A 24,501-nucleotide genomic window follows, 5' to 3' on the forward strand; every position below is an offset into this window, starting at 1 on the left:
GTTAGCACCATATACTGCTCCTGCTCCAAAGTATTTTGTTGTTTCGTAGTTCCCTGCAATAAAACTTGCACTGCCACATGAAGTCACAGCGTCAGCGCAACAGTATGAGTCAGGCGACCAGGGTGTATTGTGCAAGATTTTGTATATTAATCTCTGAGGAGAACATTGATGATCCACAAAATCCACAGTCCTCCTTCTGTACAAAAGTGACAGTATTATTAGTGCCAAATTCCCTCTTTTTGTTACAAAATTTGATTGACATAGTTTTTCTGTCATTCCAGAAAATGTTGATGCATGAAAGTAACACAATTAGGTCCTGATTCAGAAATAACAATAATAAAACAATAAAACTGCTGCAAGATGGCGGCAGGTAGAGCAGAGTGACTCTGTAACATCTGTCCAGGGTCTACAGATGGAAAATAGCCTCTTGGTTAACTCTGGCACATTTACAGCAATGTTTATTAATGTGGACTGTCTCTGTGAAATAGCCTAAACCAACAAATACATAAAAATAAAATCAATACTAAACCAATAAAATAAGAAGGTCCACACTATAGCCAGATTATAATAAATAGTCAATAAATATGAATAAGTGTGATCAGATAAGGGAGATAAACAGCTTTGTTTTCCGCCAGCTGGCATGCAGTCATTCCTGTTTAACAACCTGTCAGTCCCAGATAGGGCGAATATAACGGGGCTGAAATGTGGGCAGAGTTGCCGCAGAACTGTTTCTGTGGCAATAGTTCGCAATATATTGTGTATATATATTGGGGAGGGGCGGGACATGAACAACGCAACAGGTTTTTCTTGCTTTCCACAGTTGGTCCAACTTTCAGAGTTCAGGAGAGCTGAGTATTTGCCTGAATCTCTCTCATGCATCTATTCGTCTAATGTGGTCAACGGGTGTGTCTTAGTTTGGCAGCCAAGTTGCAAAAGAAGCAACCTTCGCGAAGACACAGACACATCCAGTATTTTTCCACAGTGAATTTTATCTGTCCAAGGTGTTAATGTTACATATAAACTCTTTGTTGTACAGTCCACCTGTTTATTGTGCTGCAGAACTTGTTGAAGTAAACCCGTCTGCTCTTTGCTTTGCTCATGTTTATATATATATATATATTAAAATACTTTTCAAAAGTGATTAGGTTTTCTATAAGCTTATTTATGGTTGTTTGTCGTTTTTATTTTATTTAGTGTTTCCATATTTACTTCAAGCTACAGACTATTATGTTGCATATTTTTAGTTCCAGTTTTTAATTGGTTTAATCTAATTATTGATTCTCCTACAAGCACGACGAGAAGTGAGACCAACCCAGCGTCACACAAAATGATCGGAACCGGTTCACCTGGTTCGAGGCCATGATTTTATTTCTGATATTATTTGGCAAATATATATTTTAAAATACATTTTAAAAGTTAATCATTATTTTACATTAATGAGTTGCTGCAGAAATCACAGTTTTTCATCTATTTTGTTCAATAAGTGATTCATAGAAAAACAAAATTATGTTTCCACATTCAACCACTGTAAAAACAGCCTGGTCGCCAGAATAAAACGTTGGCACTGTACGTTTCTGCACAGAAACGTTGAATATCTACGTTTCAACACGTGAAATACGTAGCGTATTAACATTTCAACAATACGTATCATATCAAAATGTCAACAAAACGTATTATATCAACATTTCCTAAATACGTATGATCTTTATATTTCTAAAGTGACGTAGTTCACATGTGATCCATATGAGTTGATCTTTCCTATACAGGAGGCGAAGGGGCCGGTGGATGGTTAGTAAGTTTCTTGGCAGCAAGTTGGCGAGAAAACCGGCTTTTTTTTAGTGAGACATCGGCCGTTTTTATTTTATTTTTTATTTTTTGTTTTTATTTTAACCCACACCATGATCTTTCCCTAACCCTAACCCAAGTGGTCTTTGTGCCTAAACCTAACCAGACCTTAACCACAGCGTTGTCACACCATAAAACATCATTATTCAACGGGTAGAAATGTTAATATGCAACGTTTGTAGAAATGTTGATATGATACGTAATTCTCGTATTGAAATGTATATATTCAACGTTTCTATGGTTTGCAGAAACGTTCAATGCCAACATTTTCTTCTGGCGACTGGGTTGGTAAAAATCTCATGACTTCACAATAGTAACAATCATTGTTTCATCAGTCGTAACCATTTAAAACACTCTCAACAACTATTTGAGTTAAAGGGCGCCATTTACTTTCGAACCAGCAGTCCACCAGAAGTCCAATCTCGAAACCCACATCTGTCGAAGGTCTTCCATCACTGTGTCCAGATGTTCTGCGGGATTTCAGCCACCAACCAAACCAACCGGATGAAAGTGCAAAAACCACAAACATCACAGCGGCTGTTATGAGGACAGTGGTCCAAATCCCCGTCGCTTTCTCTCCAGTGTCGCTCTGTGGCGGCTGTAGCGAGCGAAAAGACAAAAAGGAAATGCAAGAATTTAGTTAAATTCACACATTATTACACCACGGGTTTACGTGAAGCTATACGTGCTATTTTGAGATGATGTGTTTGTACTCACAGATGCAGTCAGCGGTGTGAAGGCGATCTGACCAGAGTTCTTCTCTTTGAACTTCAGCCTAACAGCAGCAGGGTCTCACGCATCAAATATAAATACTCAAGTAAAGTACAAGTACCTCAAAATTGTACTTAAGTACAGTACTTGAGTAAATGGACTTAATTACTTTCCACCACTGCTGATAAATATTGCCTGCTATTGAGTGTTGAAAGTGGCTGTTAATGAATGGAAAGTGTTTACCCCAGATTTTATCTGTCCATCCAGTCTGGGGGACAGCTGTTTATCTGGTCATGTGAGAGGAGTATGAGTATTTTGCCACAGCCATATTGGTATGTAAACAAAAGCTGTTTGAACTACTACTGCAGCGCCAGGTTGTTTCTGAACTACTGAGGGAGAAAGCACTGCAGCAGAATCAGGCAAAGAATGTGTGCTCTCAGTGTTCTGGGCAGTGAGTGAACGGCATCTGTGAGATGAGTCACTGTTGGAAACACACATACACACACACACACACACACATAGAAAAACTCATACACTGGGGTTAAGTCAGGTCAACTTCCTTCTCCCCGAGGCTGTGCAATGCAAAGGCATTTTCACTACCACTAGTAACAAAGATTAGCCTACCAACCCCCAAGGCCTTAATCATGACCTTGTTTGGTGTGAATCCCTGAATTTGAAATTTAAGGTCATCTTTGAAGGTGCAGATAATGTTGTTTTCTAAAAAATAAATAAAAAAATAAAAAATAAATAAAAAAAACCCTTAGAAACCCCGACGTCATTTAAGTTACTAATACCAAATTTTAAGTAAAAAATACCTGAATGCTGTTTGGAATACAAATCCTTCAAGAATCCTTCATTTTTACTTGAAAACAAAATTCTTATTGTTTCCTAAATCGAAGCTATTGATCGGAGTTTCAGGAGCAAGACCACACCTCAACCATGCCACTTCTTGTCCTTAATGAGTCATCAACACGCATTTTGTTGTTGGTTTGGTCCTTGCTAATGAAATAAAACATTAACCTAAACACTGGATGTAAAGTAGAATCATTTAAAATATAATTCATTTGCACCCAGAAAAACTTCAGCCAACTAATGTAAATGTAAATCCCACTTTCTGATAAGCCTCCTTGATAAGGGATTCATAATAACGTTATTAATGATTAATAAATAATTCACTAATACAAACTTTAAAAAAAAATCTTTTCAGGCCTTTAATTAATCATAGAGAACCCTCAAATGGCCACTGGATTCTGGTTCCACTAGCATTCCGCATTTCTCAGTCCGCATTTCAGACGTATCTTAAGAACACTATTCGACAGATTGGTGCAGCGTTTTTAAACTCTACAATACATTTTAAAAGGTAATTAACATTTTCCATTAAATAGCTGTGTATTTTGTTTAGATTTTTTAGGGTTTCTATCACTATATTTATGGCTGTTTGTTTTATTCAGTGTTTCCATATTTACTTAAAGCTACAGGCTATTATGTTGCATGTTTTCAGTTCCAGTCTCACGTGAAGTGAGACCAACCCAGCGCCACACAACATGATCGGAGTCGGTTCACCTAGTTTAAGGACATGATTTTATTTCTGATATGTTTTGGCAAATATATATTTTTAAAATACCTCTTAAGTGTTAATTATAATTTTACATTAATGAGTTGCGGCAGAAATCACAGTAGCCGTAAAAAATGTACTGTAAAAATCTCGTGACTTCACAATAGTAGCAACCATTGTTTCATCACTCACCATTTAAAACACAATAAATAACCATTTGAGTTAAAATACCCCATTAACTTGAGAACCAGCAGGTCATCTATTGTTCACAAGTCCCATCTCCACATCTGTCGCAGGTCTTTCATCACTTTGTCCAGATGTTTTGCGGGATTTCAGCCACCAAACAAACAAACCGGATAAAGGTGCAACAATCAGAGACGTCACAACGGCTGTTATGAGGACGGTGGTCCAAGTCCCCATCGTTTTCTCTTCAGTGTAGTTCTGTGGCGGCTGTAGAGGACGAAAAGACAAAAAGGAAATAGAAGAATTTAGTTAAATTCAGACACTATTACACCACAAGTTTATGTGAAGCTATACACGTTATTTTGACATTATGTGTTTGTACTCACAGATGCAGTCAACGGTGCGAAGGTGATCTGATCAGAGTTCTTCTCTTTGAACTTCAGCCTTACAGCAGCAGGATTTCCCGTCTTTCTTCCGTTTTTATCTTTCTCGTAGATGAAGAAATCACCTTTATCCTCCAGCTGAGCTCGCTCCAGTTTCAGGGACAGGTCTCCTCGTGAGAACCAGTCGGGTGACACAGACACTCTTCCCTCAAATCCTGTCCCATATGTGACCTTCCTGGAGAAAAGATTCAGCTCAAAGACAAGCTCATCGTTTTTTTCCCATCGTATAAACTCCACATCATGTTCACCGAAAGTAGTGAAGTAGTAGGGAAGTTTAACTGTTTCTCCCTCAGTTCCCAGCACGTCACAGGGCACAACGACATCCAGCTGCACGGTTACAAGGCTGTCACCACAGGTGAACTCATACACTCCGTTATCGTTGTAGTTAACGTCATTTAAGAGGACAGAAGTGTTTGAACTGTGTTTCACCCTGTCTTTGTAAGCTTTTTCTGGCACCCAAACGCCCTTTACAAGGTGTCCTATGGCCTTTTCGTTTGCATTTTTCAGCCGTCGCTTAAATATGAAATTCTCGCCATCCCTGCAATAGTCACTCGCTGAAAAGGTAACGGGGTCTCCCAAAGTTGCGACGTGATGTCTCGAATTTTCTCCCAAAACGCACATGGCTTTAATAAGGAGGAAAAAAGCACAAAAAAAGACGGCCTGGAGCTGTGCCTTTCTCATTGCTGCGTACCCGACCCAACTGCTGCGAATTGTTGCCGTCGTCTCTCCCATTGGCCAGGGGCGTTCAGGGGCCACGGATTTCTTGTAACTGTTACGAGCTTCCAATTTGTAGCGTTAACGTCAGCATTCAAGTCTCAATTAAGGCTGGGAAACTCGGATTTTTTCTGGAAGCACCACATATCCGACTTAATCCGATATACATATGAGTGCTATATTGTCAATGAGCAGTAATGTAAAGATCAAAGTACCAACTCTGTGATTTTACAACCGAATCATTCTCATTTCTCCTACTCGCTCCTGAACGCAGCATGAATCTAGTTAAGGCCGGAGGCCTAGAGGTACGTGCATTTCCAGTTGAAATGTTTTAACGTATCAGACAAATGAGCCTATAGGAATACAGACTGAATGAATGGACACATGATGACACTTTAAGAATGCAAAAATAAACCTGATACATTTTTTTAGCTGTCATTGATCCCCACACATCATCTGTCAGATTCTGCCATCTACTGTCTCTCTCTCAGGAGTTGCATCTTGTAAAATTAAATTTTATCATGAATGTTTCTAATAAAACAATTACGTTATTTATTTTTCTTACTAAGTTATTTTTCTTTTTTCTTTTTTTTTTTCTTTTTACCACCCACAGTAGAGAATAGTAAAACGTAATTATCCCTTGAAAACAACACGATCAATCTCTTCACGGTTTGTTTAAAAACCGGCTCATATACTAACTTCTCTTGTGATTTAAAGCAGTTTTCAGATTAATTTATAATTAAGTATAACTGAAATACTGTAGATCACAAAAACAGGGAAACACTTGACATGAGTATAGTCACGAAATGGACTTAAAGGGCCCCAAGTAGCATCAGTTCATGAAACCCCACTTGTACACCTTTTTAAAATGATTTTAATTCCGGTTGTTTGTGTAAAACTGTACAAATGGAGAGTCTGACTGTCTGAACTTTTAATTTAAATGTATATTTCTTTAATAAACGTTTTCATCACTAATCTAATATTGAGCTATTTGTTAATTTTAAGATTAATAACTTGTGTATTTAATTTAACTACTCAGGCATCTACAGGATCATCGTAATTACTCTTTATCTTGTTGTTTGTGTATTACTGTTCATAAAACGAAGGAGGGAAATGTAGCAGCATTTATGCGCCAGTAGGGTGAGAACATTTATCAACTATATAAAATAATCCTGAAGTATGAGCATTACTTTTCCAGTTTACCATTCTGCAAGAAATGTGTTTTGTCAACAGTTTACAGTCTAGTCAGTCATTTCTGGTGGTATTACGGCTGATTGATGAGACATAATTCTCAATATTGGTTTAAAAGGTCTAATTTATAGTTGTTGATTCCAAATTATATGTGTAGCTTCCTCTTTTCTTTTAATCTCTGCAGCTGTAATCACTAATGTCGCCTAAATATGCCGTGAGGCCTCTTATGGTGCTGACAGTATTCGGTCAGCAGATGGCGCCATTGTCCAGACATACTGATCTGCTAGGACGTTATGAATAGAGATTCACTATGTTATCCATTGTCTTTGTATTTCCAAGTTTGTATTTAAGTTACAACACATTAAAAGGTTGTGATGTTGCATTTTCTCTCTTTTGAAGAACCACACAAGGATAGAGCAAGCAGAGGAATGAAAACATTAGTCTTGGCACGAAAATGTCTTAAATTGATTCCCATTGGAATTATTTTCTTTTGGGTTTAAAAAAAAAATATGCCTACAATCGAAGTGTCCATTTTATTGTTTTAATTTATTTCTTTAGTTAGATTTAATCTAGTTATTTTAATGATGATAATTATTATTTTATAATGTTTCCTATGTTGTTGTTGGCTTAAATATTGCTTTGTGTGGGTTGGCTGGTTTTCACATTTTAATAGGCCTACTGCTGATAATAAAGCCACAAAGAATTCAAATCCACTGATTTATTATAAGCAGTGGTGCTTCGGCGCCCCCTACTGGTGACACATGGTTATATCTTTTTACAATTACATTCAGTCTTGTGTTCCTGCATTACTTACTAACGTATTATTATCACTAACAAGACTTGCTTGTTGATTGAAAAATCAGAAATATTTGTTTTCATCGTTGTTGCTCGCCTCAAATCTTTCCAAAACCTAAAAACGCTACTGCGCCACCACAAGTTCACGTGAAGCTCTTACAAATGATATGTTGAGATTATGTATTTGTACTCACAGATCCAAAGTTCCTCTTTTTGAACTTCAGGCTCACAGCAGCAACCCCTCTTCATTATTCCGTCTTTACATCGCCGGTAGATGTATAAATCCATTTCGTACTGCGACTGAACTTTCGTTTCCTCTTAAGAGCCAGTTACATGATATACTGATCACTCTTCCATTAAATCCTATCCCATATGTGACCTTCCCGGTAGACAGATTCAGACTCCACATCATGGTAAACTGCAGTAAAGAAGTGGGATAGAAGTTTCGTCGTTTCTCCATCTGAATCCAGTACTTAAGAGGCGACAACTGCGCTGACACCGACTGGTGTCTGTAGGCTATATGAATGCGAAAGCGAAAGAAAAATTTGAATAATGAGCCATCCGGTCTGTCGGGTTTTAATGACTGTTTTACTGGGTCATCATCAAGGGTGTCAGACTGGGCATCTCAGACCAAACCATGCAGGTCAAACAATCTTAATGATCTCAAGCCCACAGTCAACTCAGTTCAATTTACATTGGACTCTTCTGGGTGCCTGTAATCGGCTGATGGAAACATGCTTGAGACGGAACCCTCACACTGAGTCTACCTCCACCTGGTCTACAGTACGTCCTCCCAGTCCAGCCGAACAGAAGACATCCTCCTTCCACCTTTACAACCGCTCCTCCGATGCCCCTGAGGACAAAAAATATTACTCTACACTGTAAAAAAAAATGTCCGTGAAATGAACAGTGAAGTGCTGTAAAATCATGGCATAAAAAAGTGTAAATAGAAAAACGATGAAGCAGCGCTTAATTCACATTTATATTTTGTAAAATGCTTAACCAAGCATAACTGTTATTTTTAAAGTAAGAATATGTTAAAAGAATCATATTTCTTGGTATAATTTACAGATTACTGTAGTTTAAACACAGAAAACCTGTAATATAGAAAACAATAAAATACAGTTAAAATTACAACATGTTAGTGTTAAAATAATGTTTTTGTCCGGTAGATTTTTTTTAGACATAGAAAAAACTTATCTGTAAAATACTTTACAGATAAGAATATGTACAAATACAGTAAAATTATGTTAAACATGAAGGGAAAAAACATGTGATGTGTCTGTTTAGAATTTAGTAGACCTATATTCAACACATATCAATAGACTAGTAGTAAGACTGTAATAGGGTACATATCAATCATTTTTATATCCTCCTGATAAAATAACTCATGAGCATGTGTAGCTAATAGCCAATGGATATCAACATTTGAGTGTTACTTTGAAATGTTGCGCGAAACCTTTTTATTCCTATTTATGTTCACGAACAAAATAAAATGTGCTTTGCATAGCTAAGTATAGGTAATTGCAGTGAACATTTGTAAATATTGTGGACAGACGAATGACGGATTTACAGTTAGGTCCATACATTTTAAGACATTAACAAAAAGTTATTTTGCCTGCCTGTCACACCATATTCAAATTGAAAGAAAATCATTATTATCATTTTCTATGTGTAGATTTTCAAGTTTCAATTTTTATTTGAAGATATTTACATATGAATGATAATGTGAATGATCAATTGTAAATGATAAATCGAAAAGTTTCAGTTTTTGTCATTTGAGAATGTCATTTAGTGAAATCTATAGTGCCTTAAGGCCATGTCAAATAGTAACAGTAATGATTTTCAATGTAAATTTTACATGCTGGGAAAACAAACGTCTGTATTTGAATTTCAAAATAGATGAGCTCTGCCCATAGGCTCTGTCTCGTCAACTGACAGATCAGTAGATGTTTCTGTTCTTTCATTGGACTAATGATTTATCGCAGGAGGAGCCAGCTGCTCGTGGCTTGTGTGGCGTGTGCCCAACCTGCCGGCACCTGGGGCTGTGTTAACGTGGTGGGATCATGGACGCAGGTATTAATTTTCTTCAAACTTGAAATACATAACATGACCGTTTTTTGTCCGAAAAATATTAGCCTCTGTTTGTGACCGAAGGTATACTTTGAGTTAACGCCGACTGACGGGGTTAAGTGGGTTTCATGCTAAACGCTGAACTCGTTCGTTTTCAGTTTGTTTTTTCCATGTTTTTGTGGAGCGGTGTTTTTTTTTCAGGGTCGTCCGAAGAGGGTAAAAAACGTTTGGTTGTTGTTGTTTGTTAGCTTGCAAAAATGATTACCTGCCGTTTTTGCAGCAAAACACTAGATACGTTGAGGGGTTATGTGTTGCATTGTAGAGTCCACAGGAACAAACCCCGTTGTTTTTTTAAATTGTGTTGGCGCGGACTGCAAACGTACATTTTTTACTTATGCAGCTTTCAAAGCTCATTTCTATCATGTTCACAATTTGCCGGCACCCTCTGCTACTGCTAGCGCTGTTGTTACAGATCTTAAGTGTGCAATTTCGCTGTGTTCGCGCCAATTTCACACAGCGAAACAACTTATATCCCACTTGAAAGAGCATATAGAGGAGGGGCGACCTGTGGCATGTCCAGTAACTGGTTGTAAAAACACGTTCACTGTAAAGTCATCATTTACTGCTTATATGTCCAGGAAACATAGAGCATGTTCAGCAGATAGCATAAGTGACATGTACAGGGAAACTATTTCTCAGTCTTCTGCATGTAAAGATGCTTCTCAAAGCTTACATGATGCAACAACAACAAATGAAAGCATTGATTTGCCACAGAATTTCAATGAGACCTTTCTTAGAAATGTATGTTTATTCTACCTAGAACTACAAGGGCAGCTCCTTCTCCCAGCTTCAACAATACAGACAATTGTAGAAGAGATGCAAAATGTGCACGATTTGGGACAGGATTACACTTTTAGTAAACTTCGTTCACTTCTAAAAAATTACATGAGTCTAACAGATGATGCTATTGCTAAAATTTGTGATTGTGTGAAGGATTCAGATCTGTTCTCTGTCTGTCATCAGGGACCGCTGAGAACAACATATTCAAGAGCTCAGGCGTTCCAAAAAATGTTCAAATACATAGAGCCTAAAAAAGTAACATTTGGAAATGATGAAAATATGTCACAAAGGTTTGCTTACTACATACCTGTGAAACAAACAATAAATAGCTTTTTAGAATCCGAATTGTGGAAGAATTCAGTGTCACAACAGTCTTGTGAAACAGACTCAGATGTTTTGGGTGACATAAGTGAGTAAACTTTAAGTCCAACCAATTCTTCATTGAAAATCCAGGATGCCTGAAGCTAATTCTGTACCAGGATGCTTTTGAAGTAGTCAACCCCCTTGGCTATTCTAAGAAAAAACACAAAGTTGTTGCAGTTTATCTTTCTGTGGCAAATTTACCAGCTCAAGTGCCTTCCAGTACTGATCACATGTCCCTTGTCCTGTTGTGCGGAGAAAATGACCTGAAAAAATTTGGATGCGCTAAGGTTTTCTCACAGATATTAGTGGATTTAAAAGATCTGGAGGAAAATGGGATAACTGTAGGTGGTGAAACTGTAAAAGGGGCTCTGTATTGTATTGCTGGTGATAATTTGGGTTCACATGGCATTGGTGGGTTTACTGAAAATTTTAGTTGTTCATTACTTTTGTAGGTACTGTGAAATAACACGAAGTGAGTTTGAGAGTGATGATCCAAATGTATGTGGCCCACAGCGCACCCCTGAAAGTTACGATTCTGCTGTTGGTGATCTCCAAGCTCATGACAGTCAAGACATCAAAGGCATAAAGGTAAACTCCGTTTTCAATGCTCTGAAATCTTGTCATGTTTGCCAGCCTGGTCTTCCACCTTGTTTGGGCCATGACATATTTGAGGGTGTCTTATCCTATGATGTTGCACTGTACTTGAAGTATTTCATTAAGAAAAAGAAATGGCTTACATATTCCCTTTTGAACCGGTGCATCAAGCATTTTAAGTTCAAAGGATCTGACGCCCTGATAAAGCCATGTGCTGTCAACTCTGAGGCATCCAAGCTTTCAGGTCAAGCCATTCAGAACTGGAATTTCCTAAGGTTGCTACCTGTATTAATTGGGGACAAAGTGCATGATCCAGAAGATGATGTTTGGCAGTTAACTCTCCAGCTTAAAGATATTGTAGTGACTTGATTTCGACCAGAACAAAACCTAAGCCACAGTGAGGGGCTGTTACCGGGACATGTAATTGACGCGTCGTCATGTGGCGGCTCCGTGTACTAAATCAAAACATCCTCGGACTTGCGCTTCAGATATTTTATTTATCACCGTGCCCCACTAAAGCATTTGCTATTCATACACTTACATCTATAACTTGCATGAAAACAACAAAAAGGCATAAAGATTAGCCCCTAAACGGCGGTCAAAAAACTGTGTGCTTCTCCCGGTAAGCAGCACACCTGAGGAATAATTGCCTCTTCCTCTACATATACATTTCCGTAGACTGCTGCTCAACACGCCACCTACTGTGGCAACCAGGGAGTAACCTTAACACAGTTAGATACAAATGGCTTTAACACACCGGCCCCTAATTGAATGGCCACAGACATTATAATTACCTTCACGTGTAAACAAATAGAGCCATAACTTGAGTGACATGCATATAAAAGTGAACCCAAACAACAACAAAACAAAAAAAAGAAAATTCAAACATTTGTAAACATAACCCCTTTTTTTTTTTGCGGAGGTCACTATACCTCATCCCTAATTGCTTGTGGCTTCCTGCAACAAGCAAAGCTTACTGACAGGTCTTTCCAAGACGTTTGTCTTCGTCTGGAGACGCACAGAGCGTACTAACCCTTTTTTGTCTGGGAAAGTTTCCAAAATTCTGCCCAGAAGCCAAGATCCACGAGGAGCAGCAGAATCCATTACAACAACAATGTCTCCAGGGATTAAGTTTCTCCTTTTCTGATTCCATTTCTGGCGTTCTTGCAGCAGAGGGAGGTATTCCTGTACCCATCTTTTCCAAAATAGATCTGCAATGTACTGAACTTGTCACCATCTCCTTTTCACATATACATCATCCTTGTTAAAAAGTCCAGGTGACATGACTGGTTTCCCTTTCATCAGAATAATGTGGTTAGGAGTGAGAGGCTCAAGGTCATTAGGATCGTCTGAGAGCTTGGTGAAGGGACGACCATTCAATATAGACTCGACCTCACGCAGGACTGTATGAAGACCATCATCATCCAGAGTTTGCAAGTGCAGCACAGAAGTGAGAACTTTCCTCACCATCCGGATAGCACGTTCCCAGACACCACCATGGTGTGATGCTGAAGGTGGGTTAAAGTTCCACTGGATGCCATCTTGCAACAGAACTCCCTGTATCCGGTTGTGATTTAATGATGATAGCGCTTCCCTCAGCTCTTTCTCTGCTCCCACAAAATTGGTTCCATTGTCTGAACGTATACTGGACACTTGTCCTCTTCAACTGATGAACCTTCAAATAGCATTAATACATGCATCAGTGTCCAGGGATGGAGCTACTTCCAGATGAATGGCTCTGCTTGCAAGACAGGTAAAGATGACACCATAACGTTTACAGAGACTTCGACCTCTCTTTACTTCCAAAGGCCCGAAGTAATCTACTCCGACATTTGTAAAGGGAGGGAGATCAGGAAGAAGCCTTTCCTTCGGTAGGTCTGCCATTTTTTGCTCGCCCACTCTTCCCTTATGTCGCCAGCAGAAGCCGCATTGTGATATGATTTTCCTCACAGCTGCATTGGAATTAGTTATCCAAAACTTGTTGCGCAGCTTGGACAGAGTGTGATTTCTTCCACCATGACCCACCTGTTGGTGAATATGCCTCAATATGAGCATAGAGATGTATTGATCTTTTGACAGAATGAGTGGATGCTTAGTCTATTCTGGCAAAGCAGCCTTACTCAATCGTCCTCCTACTCTCAAAAATCCATCCTTGCTAGCATCAGAGAAGTTGTGCAGCTGTGCCTTAATGGGCTGTCCAAAGTCTTTGGGCTTAATGCATCTTTCAACTTTGAATGCTGCCAACCTTTTCAGGTCTTCCAGCCACCTTCTCCACTGATGGCCAATGTCTGCAGGTATGTTGTCGTCCCATCCATAACGTCTCCGACAGAGCTCTTGCAGCATGACTTTGGGTGGGAGGGTTACTGGGGCAAGAAAACCCAGAGGATCATAGACCGAGCTGATTATGGACAACATTCCTCGCCTGCTCTGTGGTTTTTCTTTCATCGCCATTTTGAATTTGAATGTGTCTGACTCCACACACCATTGCAGCCCAAGAGCTCGTTCGACTGGAAGCTCATCTCTATCCAGATCCAGTTCCTTCAAGTGTTTCACTCTATGCTCCTCTTCAATGGTTTGCAGTACTGCCCTGCTATTACTGATCCACTTTGTCAAAGTGAAGCCTCCCTTTTGGCAGATTTCAGTGAGAGCTTGAACCATGGCAACTGCCTCCTCGTCTGAGCGCGAGCTCTTCAAACAGTCAACATAAAAGTTTCTTTTGACTGTTTCCACAACTTCTAGTGAGAAATTAGCCCGATTATCCTCTGCAGTTCTCCTGAGTGCATAACTGGCACAACTTGGGGAAGAGACAGCCCCGAACAAATGAACTGCCATTCGAAATTCTTCAATCTCTTGGTTCACATTGCCCTCAGGCCACCACAAGAAGCGCAGGAAGTCTTTGTCCTCTTCAGCCACCCTAACTTGGTAAAACATAGATTTAATGTCTCCCATAAATGCCACTGGCTCCTGTCTGAATCTGGTTAGAACACCCAACAGTGAACTAGTGAGGTTTGGGCCTTGTAGCAGCTGGCTGTTGAGTGAAGTTCCCTTAAACTCAGCTGAACAGTCAAACACAACACGCAATGTACCCTTTTTGGGATGGCGTACACCATGATGGGGTATATACCAGAGCTTTCCATTTTCACCTTCCAGCTGATGTTGAGGCACTTTCTCTGCATAGCCGTTCTTAATTACATCAGTGAAGAAGCTGGTATATTCCTTGTGGAATACTTCATCTTTCCTGAACTTCCCCTTTAATCCCAGCAGCCTTTGCTTAACCATAGAAAGGTTATTAGGAAGCGAAAGCTGGTCCTTTCTGAAGGGCATTTTCAAGCTGTAATGTCCATCCTGCAGCTGTGTTGACTCATCCATCATCTTTAAGAATCTAATATCTTCTCTCGAAACTCCTTGTTCCTCTGAACTTCGCTCATTGAAGTCATGACTGTATTGGTTGCTCAGCATTTCCTCCAGCTTACAGACAGAAATCCTATTGACAGCAGCCACCGAGAATCCTGTTTTAGGCCTGCTGCTCTCTCCATCTCGAAGGGGACCATTAACTACCCAGCCAAGTACAGTTCGTATTGCATATGGTCCATTCTCTCTGCTGTTGATGACCTCCCATGGTTCCAATACCTTAGGGGCGTTAGCGCCAATCAACAGGTCAACATTAGCATCAATGCATGGGATCTGTACATCCGAGAGATATGGCCATTTCTGCAATTCTCCATGTGTGATAATGTTACTGGTGGTCACAGGCATTTTATTTTGTGTGAGTACTTCTGGGAGACTGTAGAAGCTGTTACTGCCAAGACCAGCTACCTCCAAACCATTCAGGGTGCTAGTTGACACAACCCTTTCCTGTCCCATAGTGCGCAAAAGGAAACTGGTTTTCCTACCAGTAATGTTCAGCCTTTGCATAAGATGTTCTGAGCAGAAAGTAGCCGTACTCCCAGGATCCAGAAACGCATATGTTTGTATTATCTCGCTTCCCCTGATGGATTTAACCTGAACTGGCAAGATAGACAAAATGCTATCCTCCTTTCCGGCCCCTGTATGTCCACAAGTTTCTGATGCAGGTGGTTTAACATGTGCTATGCCCTTAGTGTGTTCACTTCCTGTGATGGCTCTTATCTTTCCAGAGATATGAAGCACTGTAGGATGGTTCTGACCACAATCTTTGCAAGTTAAGCGCCTGTCGCAATCCTTGCTCCCGTGTCCACTACCCAGGCAGCCAAAACACATCCCCTTTTCCTTCAAAAAGTCAATTTTGTCCCAATGCTTCTTCCCTTTCAGTTTTGGACACTCTTCCAGTCTGTGAAACTGAGAGCAGCAAACACATGCTTCTTGAATGATTCCCTTTAAGTCCAGCCTTTGTGGGACTGAGCTTGGAGTTCCACATCCCTTGGCTGCGTCACTTACAGTAACTGTGGCGAAGCTGTTACCTCTGACCTTGCTGAACTTTGAATGTGGCTTGAACTTGTTAACACTCTTTACTTCAGGCAAACCACTTATCGTGTCTTGGATGTCCCCAAAAAGTGGATCAGAAATGATCTTAACTTGGCGTTCGATAAATGAGACCATGTCTTTAAAGCAAGCTCTGCGATTGTACCTCTCCAGTATTTCATGTGCCTGTATCCTCCATTTTTCTCTGTACTTAAATGGCAACTTTATCATGATTGCTCTCATGTTAGTTGGCATGTCCAGCTCCTGCACATATTGAAGTTCCTCCATTACATTGCAACAACTTCGCAGAAATAGAGAAAAAGTTTGCAGTGCTCCCACATCCTCTGCCTTCACTGCAGGCCAAGCCAAAGCCTTCTCCATGTAGGCTGCACCAATCCTATATTGGCTTCCAAAGTGTTCTTGGAGAAGCTCTTTAGCCAGCTGATAACCTCTGTCAGGAATCATGTGCTGACAACTCCTCACCAATTCTCTGGGCTGCCCTCTTGTAAATTGCTCCAAAAAATAAAGGCAGTCAGCTTTGCTAGCCTTTGATTCCACACTATGTTCAAAAGCTTTTATGAAAGTTTTATACTGAAGAGGATCACTGTCGAATGCTGGAATGTCTCGAGAAGGCAAGGACAACAAGCGCTGTTGTTGAACCAGAGCTGCTGTGATTTCATTTTGTCGGTGCATTATGGTGCACAGGTCTCCTTGTACTGGTACAGAATATAAATGCTGTTGCTCCACTGATGCAGGCTGCACATTGTTGACTGGCAGAGAGAGGTTTTGTTGTGTATCTCCATACTGCATTGTTCCAGATGTTTCTGTTTCCTTTTTCCACTTTGTCTCATATTTTGATCCAAAGACCTGATGTGTTTTTCCCTCAGAGTGTGCGTTCAGTGCACTTGAATCCTTTTGGGCTACTGAGAAGCTGCTTTGTGGCATTGCACTCCATGTGTATGGTTTAAATGAGTTTGCTGCAGGATTGAGTCCTTTGGAATTTAGGTTTTGTTCTTCATTCCTTTGCAAGTAAGAATTCATTCCATCAGAAGGTGCTTGAGAGTTACTGGAACATTCTGAGGCAGCTTGAAATCTGCTAGCTTTGCAGTGGATGCAGCTATTTCACCATCAATCTCAAGCTGCTCCCTTTTTCTTCTCAGCTGCTCTTCCTGGGCCTCTAGAGCATGCCTTTCCTTTAAAGCCGCAGCTCTAGCGAGAAGTGCAGCCCTTTCTGCTTCTGCCTTAACGCGAGATGAAGCTGTGGTTTTGCCACTTTTGTTACTGCCTTTACCACTTTTGTTACTTCTTTCACCACTACATGTGCTTTTTCTGTGAGAATGTCTACTGGCAACATTTGATATGCTGTCATCAGGGTGAACATCATCACCATCCTCATCACAATGATCATTTGCCAACCATTTTTCAACCTCAGAAATGAAACCATTTTCAACAAGCATTTTTGCAGCAAACCAAGTGTTTTGTTTGTCACTTTCTTCAGTGGACATTAAAGGCAACAGAGCCACATGAGCATCTTTGGCTTCCCCACACAAAAGCACAATTTTTTCCAGTGTATGTTTTATCTCTTTTGCATTACCACTCTGCATAAGCTCTTGAGTTACGTTTCTTAGGTTTTTAGCCTTAATTAATTTGTCTTTTCGTACATTTTGTAACCTTTCCACCTTTGCAACAAGAGCTTTGTGTGTTAATGTAATAGACCGTTTACCTTTTACAGATTCTGTCTCATTAACAATTCCCTCTTTCACCGAAGCTGCAGCAGCCGCTGGCTCCGCGGCAGCCACGTCTGGTTTACCGTCCATAATGTCCTTTAATTCACACCGCAACGCACATCCGAGATGAAAGCAACGAGATAAAGTTCAGTTTGTCAGTGTTGTTTTAGCGACCAATGCATTGGGATTACGCTCGCAAAGTTGTGTGCACACTTTATTATGGCCATAAAGTTGGTAGCGCTACTCTTTACCTTACACGCGGTGGGCGCCGTGATGTCACAATCCAGATGGATGAATCAGCTGATGACCGGTGCGTCCTCCGTCTCCACCTCCCATGCTTTCAAACAAATGCAGGAAATCCAGCGTCGAATCTTCCTCCATGTATGATGGCTAACGAACTAACTGAAGCTAGTTTTTTGACTTAAATGTAGTGACTTGATTTCGACCAAAACAAAACCTAAGCCACAGTGAGGGGCTGTTACCGGGACATGTAATTGACGCGGCGGCTCCGTGTATTAAATCAAACATCCTCGGACTTGCGCTTCAGATATTTTATTTATCACCGTGCCCCACTAAAGCATTTGCTATTCACACACTTACATCTATAACTTGCATGAAAACAACAAAAAGGCATAAAGATTAGCCCCTAAACGGCGGTCAAAAAACTGTGTGCTTCTCCCGGTAAGCAGCACACCTGAGGAGTAATTGCCTCTTCCTCTACATATACATTTCCGTAGACTGCTGCTCAACACGCCACCTACTGTGGCAACCAGGGAGTAACCTTAACACAGTTAGATACAAATGGCTCTAACAGCTTTATTAAAGATGAATAAATAATGTGGTAACACAAACTTTTTTTCTATCTTTTCAGGCCTTTAATTAAACAGAGAGAACCCTCAAATGGCCACTGGATTCTGGTTCCAGAAGCGTTTACATAGAGGTTTGCATTTTAGACATATTTTTAGAACACTACTCGAGACATTCCTTCCACAATGGGTCACTGTCCACAGCAGCCAGAAAGGGTGTCTCAAACCAAACAATCCCTGGCGGGAGAGAGAGTAATCTGCTGGCTGCTTCCTTACCCCAAATGGGGTGGTCAAAAACTTTTCTTAATTCAGCAATTAACAAAGAGTTTGAATTACAAATGGGAGACTCCCTATCCCAGTGTGCTGTAGCCCACTGAGCAGCTCTCCCAGAAAGTAACCCCACTATAACACACCATACATGACATCTGTATGATATGTGGCTGGCTGCTGCTGAAACACAAGAGAACACTGCAAAAGAAACTACTCACAAGCAAATGCCCAGAATAGTGTTAGCAGAGTTAACCAGCTCTAGCGATTTCCTTGACACCGGGGTCGGGGTGTGAGGCTTCTAGGAGAGCGTGACTGGAGAAGTCTGAGCTGGGGGAGACGTGTGGACAGATATCTGTTCCCACTGAGCAGTGAGTTGCCCTCTAAGGGGCATTCTTTTTAACACAGGGGTGTTTTCTTTATATTCTGAATCACAATATAAAATGTTCATCTTAATTGGGAAAAGTAGTTAAATAAACATTTTCCATATAAGTTCATTCATGGCTGTTTGTTTTATTCAGTATTAACACATTCACTTAAAGCTATAAGGCTATTATGTTGCATGTTTTCAGTTCCAGTTTTAATTGGTTTAATCTAATTATTGATTGATATTGATATTGATATTCTGCAAGCAGGACAAGAAGTGAGACCAACCCAGCGTCACACAAAATGATCGGAACCGGTTCACCTCATTAGAAGAAATATGACACAGACAATTGATACAAAAAAATGAGCAAGAAGAGGAGTGGAAAGCCCTAGACCCCTCTTCTGTATGCTGTCTGGGAGGGTACAGCAAGGAGGAAAGGGATGATGGCAATGATGCGGCACTGCTGACCTTCCTCTGTCCTGGACAAAATGGATGTGAACCTGAAATGGCCCACATGTAAAATAGCAAATATGGTCCAAATATCCCAAATCAAATGTGGGCCTTTTTTTGGTAAAGATGTGTTGCTCTCAAGTATGTATATTCTGGATGTGGGCCAATTCTGGTTTATCTGGTTTGTTCTTGGCTGACATACAGCTTACTTGTGGCCCAGATCTGGGAAACAGGAGTGGACCACCCAAGTACCGTCATTCCAGTGTCCCTATATGGGCAGGATGACAGTGCCGGAAGTGTCAGATGTGGGCCGGTGGGGGGTTTGTCGATCACGCAAGTTTAGTCTATATTTTGACTTGTTTGTACCGTGATCAAAGAGTACAAATTACAAATGCAGGCAGAGATCTTTCCCCATTGAGTGGTGAGTTGTGAAATACTGACTGACTAATCTGCAGATTTTTTACTTTTTGAACCCATCTCATCCACCCACACAAAAACTGACTGTGTAAGGAGAAAACAGCGAAAACAGAGTAATCAGAAGAAATATGAAAAGATTGGAGAAGAATAGAGCAAAAGAATAGAGCAAGGTCTCTCTTTTAACACAGATGTTTGGGATTAATAACTCTTTGAACCATTTATGCATGCTATGATTCTTTCCCATATCGCATCGCATGTTGGGCGCAGACTGGAGAAACAGCCATACAACCTCTTGAGTCCTTATACAAACAAACTCTAAAAACTCTGGATGCATTTCCATGCATTCCATGCATTTCCATCACTGTAGGGTACTGGAGAAATACAATTTACTGAGCTTTGATAATTTTAGATTATTCTCAAATTTGTGCCTAGTTTATAAAAATTTTAAATTGTTTGGCCCCTCCTCCACTATGTGACTTTGTGTACACTCGCTCAGTAACTTCTATTAGATCCTCCAGAATATCCTCTATACGAGATTGTACCATACCATTTCGTCACACTGCATTTGGGCAGTCAGTGGACATTGTGGGTGTATGTGATGTACTGTTGTGTGTGGCTTTGTATTTTGTATGGTGTGTTCTCCGGTGCAGTGTATCATTTATGCTTAATACTGCACACGGTCCTGTTCAATAAATCAAATCAAGTAGATTAGGGGAAATATAAAAATTGGTTGGTGTACAATGTGGTTGCGGTTTGTATTTGCTGATTGTGTTTCTTGCTCTGCTTTTGGTTTGGTTTAATCAGCGTAGTGTGGCACATTGGTGTCAGTCCAAGAGACAAGCGGAGCCTTTTGTAATGTGATGTCACGGGTTCACCGTCTTAGTGACTATTTTTCATGTTGTTCTGATTTCTAACTCTCCTGTCATTGCAGATCCTGCCACACCATCTGCCCTGCAATCACCCCATTCCCCTCACCTGAGTTTCCTCACCTATCTCCTCACCTGGACCCTATTAGGCTCATCAGTCATTCCTTATATATTCACATGCTCCTTGCCAGATTGTCTAGTGTGTTTGCCTAGCTTTCCAGCAGTTCTATATCTACCTGTTCGCTCGCCTGTTACCTGAGATCCTACCTGTTTCCCGGTCTTGAGATTTGCCTAGTCCCTTGGAGTTGTTTGCCTGGTTTGTGACCCCTGCTTGTTTTTGGTTTTTTTTGGACTGATTAAAGAATACTGGACTCTGCTCCTGTCTCTGAGGTCTTGCTGTTGGGTTCTGAGGTTCTGAGTCATTACAGGTGATGGCTTTACATTCTAAAGCCATCACGTGTAATTTTACTTGCAATAAAATATCATATGTTTTTGATTGCAGTGTCGATGGTTTTACTCCCAAATCTATTTTTTGATTGCAAACCTATTCTGTTTAATTGCATAATAAAGACACAAAAGTAACTCCATAGCTGCCTGGACTACAAAAAATTGGAGGTACGCACAGAGCCTCGATAAACACCCTCTGATGTGGAAATTTATGTCACGTGGACCCTTGCATATTCACAGACGTGGAAAGTATGATTTCGGCTTAAGGAGGGCCCCCAAAGAAAATCTTGCTTAGGGTCCCCTGTTGTCAAGAGCCAGCCCTGCCTGCACCAACCTCACTCTGGCTGTTTTCATCCATATCTGTGTCATCCAAATTTGCAGCTAAAACACAAATACACATCACAAAAATCCATGCTTGTACTCCGCTAAAACCATGCCATCTGACAACTATACAATCACAACTATTAGTAAAAATGTTAAAGGAAAAGACTCAATGCTTGAAACATTTAGAGAGAGCTCCGGTAGAACAAAACCATTAAACCTCATCACCATAAGGGACAAGAATTCAGGTATTTGCTTAAATAAACTCACATCAGTATGTCCATTTGTCATGTTATATAGAATGCAGTTTTTTTTTTGTTTTTTTTTTACCATTATTATTATCTTGCTGTTTTCTGACCTGGTGAAGAGGGGTCGGAGCTGCCTTGGGCTTGACTTTGGCTGGCCTCTGCTAGACTCTGTTCCTCTCTCTCTCTCTGACACTGCTCTGAGTGATTTCCACTACCTGTTGTTAAACGTCTATACTTCAGTTAAAAGTAGTTACAATACTGACAGAATGTGGCAACATGCGGCCCACACCACCTCCGAATGTGTGTTAAAACCAGCTGATACAAATCATATAAACAGGCATAATCAAAAAACTAGTACCGACAAGAACAATAACAGGAAAATCCAAAACAATTCAAGTCACCCGATGAGATGTACCACATTATGTGCAACGGCCAAACAATGATCGATTGATTTATACATTAACAATAAAAATAACATCATGTGCAGCATCTCTGTAATAAATATAATAGTCTACAAATGCGTGTATATACATACGAACAACCACCTTCAAGTGACAAACAATTAAAACAAATTGGAACAATTTAATTGCTAAAAGAAGAGATACACCGTAGAAGCGAATGTGACTTTTATCATTTACGTCAACAATTTCCTGGAAATCAAACCTGTTTTCACATCATCTTCAGCAATGTGCAGACGAATCCAAGACACTATTACTTCCTCTCATCAGTGGCCGAACAGTCTCGATACCCACGAAGCGTAATTCTGCATGCCATGGAGTTTCCCAGGCCTCTTATCTGGCTGTTGCAATCGCAACATATGATATTTGTCCTCTTGTCATTCAGAGACATATTTTTCTTGTTACTACTTTTTTTTTCTTGTTACTGCTTTTTGCATTTTTATGGAGGTTTTGCACACGATTGTTCGTCATATTTGTATGACTCTGCTCTGTGGCGGCTGTACGACGAAAAGACAAAAAGGAAAATTGAAGAATTTAGTTAAATTCACACACTATTACACCGCAAGTTTACATGAAGCTATAGGCTACACGTTATTTTGAGATGATGTATTTCTACTCACAGATGCAGTCAGCGGTGTGAAGGCGATCTGACCAGAGTTCTTCTCTTTGAACTTCAGCCTCACAACAGCAGACTTCTTTCTTCCGTCTTTCCCTCGCACATCATGTTCACCTAAAAGTAGCGAAGTAGTATGGAGGTTTGACTTTTTCTCCACCAGTTACCAGTACGTCATAGGGCAAAGTAAAGTAAGCAAAGTTTTCAGATTCATTTATAACTGAAATACTGTGGATCACAAAAAACAGGGAAATACCAGACATGAGTATAGTCACAAGATGGACTTAAACGGCCCCAAGTAGCATCAGTTCATGAAACCCCAGTTGTACACCTTTTTAAAATTATTTTATAACGGATTCCGGTTGTTCAGTAAATCCGTGAAACGTATCAATTTCAAATTTGCAAAAGAACTACTGAGACGTGTAAAACTGCACAAATGGAGAGTCTGACTGTATGAACCTTTAATTTAAATTTGTGTATTTTTTCTAAAAATCGTTTTCATTACTAATCTAATATTGAGCTATTTGTTTATTTTTAATATTAATAACTTGTGTATTTCGTTTACCTACTCGGACATCTTCAGGATCATATCGATTATCGTTATATTACTGTATTACTGTTCAATAAAGCGAAGGAGAGAAATGTAGCAGCATTTATGCGCCAGTAAGGTGAGAACATTTTTCTCCTATATAAAATAATCCTGAAGTATGAGCATTACTTTTTCTAGTTTACCATTCGGCAAGAAATGTGTCTTTTGTCAACAGTTTACAGTCATTTCTGGTGGTATTACGTCTAATTGAGGAGACATAATTCTCGATATTGGTTTAAGACAACTAATTTATTTTTGTTGATTCCAAATTATATGTGTAGCTTCTTCTTTTCTTTTAATCTCTGCAGCCGTAATCACTTATGTCGCTCTGCCGTGAGGCCTTTTATGGTGTTGACAGTATTTGGCCAGCAGATGGCGCCATTGTCCAGACATACTGATCGGTTAGGACGTTATGAAAAGAGATTCATTATATATGTATGTTATCCATTGTCTTCTTATTTCCAAGTTTTTGTTTAAGTTACTACACATTAAAAGGTTGAGATGTTGCATTTTCTCTCTTTCGAAGAACCACACACGGATAGAGCGAGCAGAGGAATGAAAACAATCAAGTCTTGGCACGAAAATGTCTTAAATTTGATTCCAACTGGAAATATTTTCTTTTTCGGTTTTTAAAAAATATGCCTACAATCGAATTGACCTTTTGATTGATTTAATTTATTTCTTTAGTTATATTTGATCCAGTTATTTTAATGATGATAATTATTATTTTCTAATGTTTCATATGTTGTTGGTGGTTTTAAAGTGTATAAATATTGCTTTGTGTGGGTTGGATGGTTTGCACATTTTAATACTGCTGATAATAAAGCCACAAAGAATTCAAATCCACTGATTTATTATAAGCAGTGGTGCTTCAACGCCCCCTACTGGTGACACATGGTTAAATAACAAACCTGTTAAACGTCTTTTTACTATTACATTACATTCAGTCTTGTGTTCCTGCATTACTTACTAACTTATTGCAATTACTAACAAGACTTGTTTGTTGATTGAACAATAAGATATACACTGTAAAAGGGATTAGAAGTTTTAGTCAGATGGACTAGTGTAATCATGCTGAGTGAACTCATTGTCCATTACAACAAAGCAAGATGAGTTACAACAACTTCAACTTAAAAAAAATACTTAAAACTCATAGTAATCCGTTCAGTTAACTGCAA

General features: G+C 39.8%; 1 protein-coding gene across 5 annotated transcripts; it reads right to left on the bottom strand.

Moving 5' to 3' along the window:
- Nucleotides 1–209: 209 nt before the first annotated feature.
- Nucleotides 210–22,828, bottom strand: si:dkey-22i16.9 (uncharacterized). 5 transcript variants are annotated; one of them, XR_010925389.1, is made up of 4 exons: nt 17,726–18,336; nt 4,681–8,290; nt 2,563–4,561; nt 210–2,443 (listed from the first exon to the last, which is right to left on the bottom strand). XR_010925389.1 is itself a non-coding variant. In XM_067579925.1 (4 exons), the coding sequence occupies exons 2-4, from the start codon at nt 7,723–7,725 to the stop codon at nt 4,367–4,369; spliced, it is 969 nt and encodes a 322-aa protein (XP_067436026.1). In that variant the 5' UTR covers nt 7,726–8,290; nt 17,726–18,336; the 3' UTR covers nt 210–4,366. The 5 variants fall into 5 exon arrangements, 4 of the variants coding, with proteins under 4 accessions (XP_067436026.1, XP_067436025.1, XP_067436023.1 ...); XM_067579925.1 differs by having other exon boundaries at nt 210–4,561; nt 4,681–5,360; nt 7,632–8,290; XM_067579924.1 differs by lacking the exon at nt 17,726–18,336 and adding an exon at nt 22,742–22,828 and having other exon boundaries at nt 210–4,561.
- Nucleotides 22,829–24,501: the final 1,673 nt, after the last annotated feature.

Source organism: Thunnus thynnus, chromosome 22 (assembly GCF_963924715.1).
Source record: "Thunnus thynnus chromosome 22, fThuThy2.1, whole genome shotgun sequence".
In the NCBI taxonomy this organism is placed as follows: domain Eukaryota; kingdom Metazoa; phylum Chordata; class Actinopteri; order Scombriformes; family Scombridae; genus Thunnus; species Thunnus thynnus.

Bases quoted from the DNA above. Each gene is read 5' to 3' on its own strand.
- si:dkey-22i16.9 (XM_067579924.1), bottom strand. From the start codon at position 5,469: ATGGGAGAGACGACGGCAACAATTCGCAGCAGTTGGGTCGGGTACGCA. The intron at 4,562-4,680 runs GTGAGTACAAAC...CGTCCTCTACAG, and splicing joins TCGCACCGTTGACTGCATCT to CCGCCACAGAACTACACTGA.